The 9,906-nt window shown below is 65.9% G+C and overlaps 2 protein-coding genes across 14 annotated transcripts in view; both read right to left on the reverse strand.

The window, feature by feature from the left end:
- MACF1 (microtubule actin crosslinking factor 1) overlaps window positions 1-4,468 on the reverse strand; it is a 112,610-nt gene extending 108,142 nt beyond the window's left edge. For 12 of the 13 annotated variants that reach the window (XM_052698869.1, XM_052698870.1, XM_052698871.1 and 9 more), the window contains exon 1: window positions 4,234-4,468. In XM_052698869.1, the coding sequence (XP_052554829.1) occupies window positions 4,234-4,453 (220 nt within the window). In that variant the 5' untranslated portion in view covers window positions 4,454-4,468. Of the gene's footprint in view, window positions 1-1,503; window positions 1,658-4,233 lie in introns of those variants that run through there. The other variant, XM_052698864.1, reaches the window with a different exon arrangement.
- Window positions 4,469-8,928: 4,460 nt separating this feature from the next.
- Window positions 8,929-9,841, reverse strand: NDUFS5 (NADH:ubiquinone oxidoreductase subunit S5). The gene is made up of 2 exons (XM_052698948.1): window positions 9,484-9,841; window positions 8,929-9,236 (listed from the first exon to the last, which is right to left on the reverse strand). The coding sequence occupies exons 1-2, from the start codon at window positions 9,697-9,699 to the stop codon at window positions 9,132-9,134; spliced, it is 321 nt and encodes a 106-aa protein (XP_052554908.1). The 5' UTR covers window positions 9,700-9,841; the 3' UTR covers window positions 8,929-9,131.
- Between the last annotated feature and the right edge of the window lie 65 nt (window positions 9,842-9,906).

Here is a 9,906-nt window from a genome sequence, read left to right on the forward strand (position 1 = left end):
GCCATCCCCAAAGGCTCCACCGCTGCTCCCAGTGCCATGTTGGGAGCACGTGGCTGCACGTCCCAGCATGTGCACGGCATCACCGCCCAGCAATGAGGCAACGGGGCCAGGACCGCACCGAGCCCCTGGGTGCAGCCCCACTGGGGTGCACTCGGATGCTCAGCCACCAGATCCACAGAGGTCCCTGTGCCCCCAGGGGAAGCTGAAGGCCACCAACTCAATCTGTGCACACACTGAGGGCTGCAATCAGAGCACTTCCCAGCCCCGCAGCCCACACATCCCTGTTCCCACTCCCGCCCCGGATCGGGGTGCAGCTGGACGCTCAGCCCCACGCGGCGCCCACGGCTCCGAGCAGCGCAGTCCGGCAGCAGAGCTGCAGAACACCTACCTGCCAGCCCAGTCACGCTCAGCATTTCAGCTGCCTACACCGGGAGGCTGATAAAGAAAGCAATCACGGGGATGTGCCATCTGCTTAACCCCTGCTCTGCAGCTACAGAACAGATCCGCAGCCAGGAAACGGGCACGCACCGCAGCGGGACCCATTGGTCCGGCTACAGGCAGAGGCCCCACTGCTCATTTTAACTGCAAAGGCTATTTTTTACTAAGCAGCTCCATGCAGAAAGCTGCTCCCCACATTTCCGGGAGCTCACATCACAGCTCCCGGCCCAGGCAGCACCAAGCGCCCACCTGCCCCTGTGCCCGAGGCCCATTCCTGAAGGATGAGGTGGGGGAAGGGACGAGCCGGGAGAAAACCTGAGTCCCAGCAGGACAAGCAGAGCCCCGCAGTGGGGATGAGGCAGCATCCAGCAGCCCAGCAACCTCACGGATCACCGCTATACAGCTCTCACAGCAACGACGGGACGTCCTGGGAAAGGAGGGAAGCTGGGAAGGGAAAGAAGGCACAGGAAAGCCTCAGTCCCTGAGAAACACTCATTTCCCCTACGCTGAATGCAACCCGTGACCAAACTCAGGGCCAGCCCGGCAGCGCGGCCACCCCCAGCCGGGTATTTCCAGCCGGCCCGGCACGCCGCGGACGAGGGCAGGGGCACCGCGATTTCGTCTTCTTTCGGCACTGAGAAAAGCGATGCGGTGCGGAGGGGCAGAGAACGGCCGCGTCACGCAGCGCCGGCACCGAACAGAACCGCCCGCGAGCGTCGGAGGGCACGTTGGGCACCGCGGGGTCACATCGCCCTCCCGAGCCCCGCGGTTCAGCAGAACGGACCCGGGTACAGAGAAACGGTAACGGGGCGGGCAACGCGCGGCCCCCGGGGATCGCCGCCCCCGGCAGAACCGCGCGCTCACCACGCACCGCCCGCGCGACACGCGGCACCCCGGGACACCGCACCGCCGCGCGGGGCCGTTGGAAGCCCACCCGGGGCGCGGAGCCGCGGGGACGTTCGCTCGCCCCGACCGCAGAACCGGAGCACCGCGGCCCCGCAACCGGGAGCCGAGGACAGCCCGGAGCGGCGCCGGGCCCGGCGGGCCGCCCGCGGAGCGCCGTACCTTTGTAGCGCTCCAGCACGTCTTCGTAGGCCTGCACGAACTCCTTCTCCTGACTGCGGTCGGCCGGGAGCAACCCCGGCACGTACCCGGCCATGGCGGCCTTTGTGCCGGCGGCCTCCGAGCAGCGCCCGGCGCGGCGGTCAGCGCCGATCTGCGCGGCCCCGCTTCCGCCCCGCGCCACCGCCCCGCGCCACCCACGGCCACGCCCACCCGCCTCGAGGTCACGCCCACCCGCCTCGAGGCCACGCCTCCCTCAGACGACGCCCACTGATTGGCCCCGCCCGTCTCTGGCCCCGCCCAACCGACGGCGGCACCGGGAGCGCCGCGCCCTCTGGCGGTAGCGCTGTGTCGGCACCTCCCGGGGGCGGCGCTCGGCCCGGTGCGTCCTACCGCCCCCCGCACGCCCGGAGCCCCGCTCGCAGCGCAACCCCTCGTCCCGCCGTTCACCCCCAGCACGGAGTCCCGGTGCTCCCCTCTGCCCCCAGCGCACCGGGGATGCCGCGCACGCTTCCCCCGCCCCGGCTCCGCCCCCCCGATCCCGTCGGGCGATTCCCGGCGTTCGGGGCCGCCGCAGGACGCGGCTTTTTGGCCCCGGCCGCGCCGTTCCCATGGCAACCAGCGCCGAGCGAGCGGTAACCGTGGCGACGCACAAAGCCCCTTCCGCGCCGCCCTGGCACCGTCGCCACCCCGCACCCATGGTCTGGCGGCACCGCATCCCCCGAGGACGGCCCCGCACAGGGCACGGCACTGCGGGGACGGCCCTGCGGCACCTCCCGCTCCCAAACGCTCGTCTCCCTCCTCCCCCCTCCCCGTGCCCCGCGCACGGAGCTCAGCGCGCAGCGGGGACCGCGGCCCCTCCCCGGGATCCCCAACGGCCGCCCCTGCAGCGCCGCTCCCCCCGCACAGAACGCGCTGAGCGCTGCCGCTGTGCTCCCGAGGGACAAAGGAGCATTCCCCGCAAACGCGTCCCGAATGCGGACGGAGCGGTAAACACTGCGGCCAGCACTGCCCCATATCACCGCCCAGCATGGCCCAGCACCGCTCCAGACCCACACAACAAACCCAAACCCTGACCGCGCTGCCCTGCAGGATGCAAACGTGTAAACTGGGATCCTTGAAGAGCGGCCCCCCCACCGCAGCCGTCACCCCCAGGAGGACACGCGGACCGGCAGCCCCCGGCCCCATTGCCAGCCGCTCTGCCCTGCCAGGGACTCCGCCACGTCCCCATTTCCTCGCTCCAGTGGCCATAGAGGGGACCGTGACGACTCGGCCCCACACCGACAGCGTTGTCCCGGCGGTGCCACCGCACTCCCCCAGGGCACAGAGAGCGTGGGGGCGGTGGGGGGGGCTGAGAGCCGTGCACGACCGCGGGCGCTGTGCCCGCAGTGCCCGCACCGCTCACAGAGCCCAACGCTGCAGCAGCCGCCGCCCCCAATCCGGGCCCAGAGGGACCGATCCCCCCCCCGGGTGTGGGGTGAGCGTTGTGTAATGCAAAGCTCCGAATCAACATTTCAGCTCCTTTGCAAACCGCTGACACCAAACTGTCTCCAACTCTTTCTTCCCGGCTCGGCGCTGTCTATTTGCACCACGCGAGTTATTTTTAATGGGAACTCTGCATGAGATCGGATTTTGTGACATCCCTTCGCCTTTAATCATGGGTTGGATCGACCCAGCGCGACGGTGGGAGTTCGGCAGCCCCATCCCGGTGCTCGCAGCGGAGCTGTGCGGGTGGGACGGGACCGGGGCAGGACGGGGCGGCTCTTCGCTGCCCGCGGCGCTGGCGGTGGGGCAGGGCCGGGCCGCACCCTGCGCATTTGCCTCCCCCCGGTCCCAGACGGCGCTTGCAGAGCCTTCATTTGAATCAACTGGTTCTTCCTGCCCAGAGCACGTGAGAGCGCACACAGCCCCGTGTGCCGGTACTGGGGATGGGTATTGGGGTGCTGGGCGAGGCAGGGGCTGGTGGGCGCTGAGGACTCGGTCCGTCTCGTGTTTTCCCATGGGCAGACCACAGTCAGGGTCTGAGGTTTCGCTGGGGCTCCTTGGAGGGGTCTGGAGGTGCCAACATCCCAGCATGGCGGTCAGCATCCTCCTCCGCCCTGCAGCACGGGCTGCACCCTGAGAGCCCTCGGGGGAACTCGGTGTCCCTGTGCCACCAGCACAGTCAGGGCTCAGCGTGGCCCTTTGGTGTGGCATAGGCTGCCCCCAGAAGCCCCGGCACACAGCCAAACCCGGGAGGAAACCCCAAACCTCCCAGGGCAAATTCCTGCCTGAGTCTGGCCAGGGGCATTGCTCCAGCAAGGAGCCACTCAGCCCTTAATGAGGCCCCTAACGTCACCCAGTGAGCCCCGGAGGTGACCCATCATCAGCTGAGAGCAGGACCTGAGCCGCAGCCGTGCCCAAAGCCACCACGGAGCCAAATCTCACCGCCACCAATGGCCACATCCCTTACCTCCCCCCCCCCCTCCCTCCCCCCTCACTTGTGAGCACCATTCCCAACTTCTGGGCACAAGCACACCCAACACCTTTCCATCCACCCCAAGCCATGCCAACCAGCAGCCGATGGCAGCTGACGGCCTGGCCACATGGCAGCAGGGTCACCCCAACCACATTCTCCCCAGCGCCACGAAGCCCCAGACGTGGGCATCCCGTGCTGTGCTTATGGGGCACAGGGCCGGCCGCTGCCGTCACCTCCACCACCGCTGGGAGACCCCACCCCGGGCGCTGCGTTACCTGCAACTCTGACGACAGCCCTCTCTGCCGGGTCCAGCACCGAGTCCTGGCTCTTCCGCTTCTTCTGCTCGTGCAGGGGCAGATTCCATGGCAGGGTGTCCCCGGGGGGGCACGGGGAGAGGCTGCCCGAGCGCTCGCTGCGGTACGACCGCTCACTTCGGCACGACCGCTCGCTCCGGCACGACCGCTCGCTGAGGGTCTCCTCGTCGGAGGACGACATGGCCAGCAGGGCAGCAGCTGCGGGAGGAGCGAACACCGCGTGACAACGGGACAACGGCCGCTCCCTCCCACCGCGGGCGCCGGGGGACAGAGGAAGGACCGTCCCACCTCGGCCACGTCTCCCTCGTGCCGATGTCTGCACGCCCTCCCGCCGCTCCTGAGCGCTGCCTCAGTTTCCCCGTCGCCGGGAAGCCGCTGCCCCGCGAATGGGGCCGGCAGCGCAGCCACCCCTCCGCCCAAAACCCACAGTGGCATCGGTGCCACAAAGCACAGCGCAGCCTCTGGGCTCCATTTCTTTGTGCTCGGCGCAAGCAGAAGCCATCAGACCCGCGCTGCCCTTTGTACCTGTTTTTTTTCTTTCCCTCCGAGTGGGAGCAGCCTTAAAAATCCCATTAATTGTGTCAGGAGAAAATGGTAGGGCTCCCTGCAGCGAGCAGGGGGAGAGCTGTGTGGCACACACACGCTGGGCAAATGAGCACCTTGCATGAGGCGTATTCAAAATAATTCCTATTGTATCCTCTGTCTCGGGCGGGGAAATGCACCCGAAATGTGTGGGGCTCCCACAGCCGCTGTGCCACAGCCCTCCATCGCGCAGAGCCTTTCCTTATCCCCATCATTTCCTCAGCAAAACGCGAACAAAGAGAATCCCCCCCCCCAAAAAAAAAAGATGGAAAGAAAGGGAGAATGGCTTCCATGACTCATTCACCCCCACCGAAAAGCTGCGGAAAACGCATCCCGGCGTGCGGGCAGCCCCAGCGCGGGGCGGTGCGGGGCCGGGAGCGATCTGCGGGGGCCGCAGGTGCGGGGGCAGCGCGTCCTCAACGCCGCCTTTCCGCGCTCCATCCCCGCTCTCCGCTGCCGCCCGACTCCGCTCCATCCCCACCCCGCAGCCTCTCTCGCCGCATCCCCGCTTCCCCGGCCCCGCTCACCCCCGGCTCGGTGCGGTGCTGCGCTGCGCGGCCCGGATCTGCGCGGGCAGAGAGCGGCGCTCCCGCTCCGCTGCCGGTGCGGCCGTTCCCGGCGCCGCCGTGCGTTCCCGGTACGGCCCCGCCGCGCTCTCCCCGCTCCGCCGCTCGGCGCCTCCCCCGGCCCGGCCGGCCCTGCCCACCGGGGCGGCAACGGAGCGGCGGGGGGGTCCCGGCGCCCGCCCCTGCGCCAGCCCCGCCGGGCACCTCTACATCGGGCCGCCCCACACCGGGCATTCCTCAGGGCAGCCCCAGCACGGCGGCAGCCCCAGGGTGCCCCCACCCCCAGGGTGCCCCAATCCCAGTGCCCCCCTCCCCTACACGCATCCCCGTTCCCAGGGCCTCCTCAGGGCACCCAACAGCTCCCCCCCTCCCGTTCCGGCGCGCCTTCCCCCCCATCCCTGCCTCCCCCCACCGGCTAATTACAGCACTCATCGATCAACCGCAGCGGTGCCGAGAGCACGGCGGGGCCACAAGCGGGGTGCGGGGGACAGAAGCTCTATGCCACGGCCCCGGGCCGGCACAGCTGCCCCCGGGCGCTGCAGGCAGCCGGGACGCATCGTCCCCGTGCCCCGGGGTCTTGGCGCAGCCATCCGCTCGCGGCATTTCTCCCCGGTGGATTCCCATATCTCATCTGAAACCGTCCCACGGTTATCTCCCGAGCACCTCGGGTGAGGGGCAGGCGACGCCGGGCACCCCGCAAGGAAGGGATGCTCCGGAAGCAGCCGTGAGAGCCGCGTGTTTCCCTGCAGCTCAGAGGCAGAGCGGGCAGGGGAGCACAGGGGGACGCTCGGCTGAAACCCACGGGGAGCGGATGCCCAAAGTGCGGCCCCAGCACGGCCGGGGACACTGAGCCCAACGGCAGCAGCAGGAGGGGAGGAAATCACGCAGGGCTGAGCGCCGTGGATCCCTGCGGGATGCGTCCCTTTGTCACCTCTGCTCGGTGCCACCCACTGGGGCCCCGTCCCTTGTGGAGGCCTCAGAGCAATCGAGTGCTTTTGCACCATATTAAATCCCAAATAAATTAAGAAAAGCGGCCAGGAAACGCTGCGTGTTCCAACCTGCACACATTTCACACCCAAAATGCATTTCCGAGGCTCCCTCGCAGCGCGTTGTTGCTGATCTGGATTATTTGTGCTGTGAATCTGGGTTAAGGCCACGCGTTGTTTTGCTGCGCGGGATTGGGGAGCCGTTACTGCAGGCTGGGGCTGCAGCACTGACTGCACGCATCCCCCCGAGCCACCCCACCCCGCCCCTGCAGTGTGGATGGTCGGTGCGCGGACGCCCCGCTGCTGTGCGCGATGCCGCGGGGCTCAGGCACGGAGCTCTGGGCAGCTCCGCCCGGGGTCAGCCCCCCTCTCCCTCATCGGAGCCTCTGCCAAAGCCCGCAGCTCCAACTTTTCCCTGACTGTATCAATTATTCACCTCCCCAGGGCTCTGTTTCTCTCTCCTGCACAGAGCTGGAGGTGCGCATCACTCGGGGGCTGCGGGGTCTCCCCTTCCTCCCCAGACCCTACAGACATCGGGTTGTGGGAAGGAGGGAGGGAGGGACCTCAGCGGAGGAGAACGGCAGGAGTGCAGCGTGGGAGCAGCGCGCAGCGCAGCTGGGGAGGCAGCGAGAGGCTCGCGGAGTTGTGGCTTCAGCCCCACCCCGGCCCCTCTGCCTCCATCCCCGCTCTCCAGAGACGCATTTGTCTCTCACGAACTCAATGTTTGTCATCAGCTCCTTGATAACCTTCCTTATCAGCCCAAGTTTCCCTTTCGGCTGTTAACCACAGTGTCTCAGCTGCTTTCCATCCCCGCTGCTGCACCTCGGCCGCATTCACATCTATTGCAGAGCAATTAGATTTTGGATGGGTCTAAAGAGCCGCTTGGGAGGCAGAAGTGTTTGGATTTATTTCAGCGTTTCCTCTGACATCTGGACCAGCTCAATTACATGAGTCACTCCCGACAGCAGCAACTCGCCAGGGTTCTGCTCTGCACTTTTTTCTCTCCCTGGAAATGCAGCTCTCCCGGTTCAGGGCCACCCCTGCACTTCACAGGGCAGTGACCAGCAGGCCCCAAACTGTTCCTATTTCTGCCCATTTCTTCACACCCTTTCATCTTTCTGGCGTTTTCCCTCATTTTTGCACCCAAATCTTCCCCTCACCTCTCATACCTGGAACTCTTTCATCCAGTGCAACAGCAGCGATATTAGGTAAGATTTCCTCTGTTGGAATTAATCACCACCAAACAGTTTTCATATCTGAAGGATCTCCCAGGGCTTTGGGGCTGCTACAGAAGGCGATGCAGTCGCCCCACCTCTGGCAGCTCGTGGGCACCACCGGACTGATTCAGGGCTCGCACAGACAGTGCCAGGAGTCCCCTTTCCAGAATCACACCTGGATCCATCCAGGGCTCAGCAAAACGGCCACGGGCAGGAAATGGGAGGAAAATACTGAAACTGATGATTAATACATTCTTTGGAATAACCTGGAAGAGGAAAGAACTCAAGGCACAGCAGCGTGCACCAAACAGGAGCAGCCTCCCAACATGGAGGGCTCAGCCTTGAGCTCCCAGAGCCCCGTCCCCACAGCCCCACACCTGGGCTGCAGCAAGGGGCCCAGCTGGGGCTGGGGGAAGGGAGCAAGGGAGCAGCCTCTGTGGGCTGGCACGGGTCCTACAAGGGGCAAACTCCCCTGGGATGGCACCGTGGGCACCAGTGCCCCTCGGCAGAGCCCAGCCCTGCCTGCCGCAGCTGGAACCACGCTGCTGTCATCTGTCATCTCGGCGTGGGGATTTGTGAGGATCGGGAACCTCACGTGCTCTACCTGGATCAAAGATTAAGCATTAAACCCGCAATCACTGGGATTAAAACCTTGGATTAAAGCACAGACATTTCCCCCCTCCACTTCCAGGTACTCCACTGCTTTAATGCTGTTACAAAACCGTGCTGAGTTTGGAGGGGCTGGGGAGAAATCTTCCCTTTAAAAGGAAAAGCACATCGGTGTGGGCAGTCCCAGCCCCGGGGCTGCTGCAGTCAGGCACGCTGCACGCTCGATAGATCGAGCTGACACACAGCATTACAGAGCAAAGCCTCTGTGTGAGGGGATCTCACACAGATCGAAGGGGTGGGACAGAAACTGCGTCTGGATGCTGCTGCCCAAATCCTCATCAGAGAGCTGTTTTAACCAGATTTTCACCTCTCAGGCCAATACCACCAACTGGAAAGCGGCCCAGGCAGCCCAACAAACACCAACCACATTTCCTGCTCGTAAAAACACACCGGGCACGGGCTTTTCTTTAGCAAGTTTTCCAGGACACATTTGGATGAGATTTTACTCCTTTACGCCCTCCCCCATTTCAGGGCTGGCTGCCCTGCCTGCAGGTGTGAGCATGAAGGAACCCACATGGCCCCATAAGACGGGGGCACAGCACCGGCAGCTCCATGTCACCCCCAGCATCAGGGCAGCTTTTCAGGAGGGTTTAGAAGTTATCTTGGTTCAGAAAGGAAGACAAGACAGAGCAGAACGCTGCTCCAAAGGAGACATTTACTAGCCAAAGCAATGATGCCCCACACCAGCACCGCTCTCCTCCGCTCCGAGCTGTTGGCAGAGCCCTCCCAGCACTGGGATGGCTGCAGCAGAACCCCACCGTGCCCGGTGCTCTCCTTCAGATGGTTCACTTCCATGGCTGCAGACAAGTGCTGTCGGGTCCCCTGCAGGTCCCTGCGCCTCAGGGCCGGCTGTCCTTCTCACCCTTGTGGTGCTCGGGCGGGGTGTACTTCCCCTCCTTGATCATCTTGTCCCTCTGCTCCAGGATCTTTTTCAACCGCTGAGCCTGGCGAAGCACACAAGGGATGACAGAGACGCGGAGCCAGAGAACGGCAGAACGGTCGGGTCGGAAGGGACCTGAGAGATGCCGCGGGCAGCCCGCCCCCCCCAGCGCCCACCGCGGCCTCGGGCGCCTCCGGGATCGCAGCCGGAGGATCACGGCGCCGCCCCGGGGCTCCGCACGCGCTTCCCGTGCCGCCGTGCCGCGCTCCCCTCCCCCCCCGCCCGGTTCCGGGACGCCCCGCCGGGCTCACCAGCTTGGTGCGGTGCATGCACTCCATGAAGTCCTCGTACTCGGGCTGGCACTCGCGGCGGGCTCGGGTCTGGCCCAGGCCGTGCCCGCACTCCACCCACTCCCGCTCGAAGGCGTGGCACGCCCCGGCCACCCCGTACGGCTGCGTCGCGCTCTGCCGCAGCAGCCACCGGTCCATGTCGATGCCTAGCTGTCGCTGCAGGTCCCAGAACGGCATGGTGCTGTCGCGACGCTGACTCCGCTCCCGACGCTGACCCTACCGCGACACCGCCCTGAGCTCAAAACCGGCTCCGCTCCGCCCCGCACCGACCGGCCCGCCGCCGTCCTTCACGGGGCTTTCGCGACGCTGCCCGCCGTCAAGCGCGGCCGCAACCGCGACACCCGCGCCGCACTTGACGGCGGAACCAGAGAGACGGGCGGCGCG

The sequence above is a fragment of the Tympanuchus pallidicinctus genome, unplaced genomic scaffold (genome assembly GCF_026119805.1).
Source record: "Tympanuchus pallidicinctus isolate F22 unplaced genomic scaffold, pur_lepc_1.0 scaffold33, whole genome shotgun sequence".
Taxonomy (NCBI): Eukaryota; Metazoa; Chordata; class Aves; order Galliformes; family Phasianidae; genus Tympanuchus; species Tympanuchus pallidicinctus.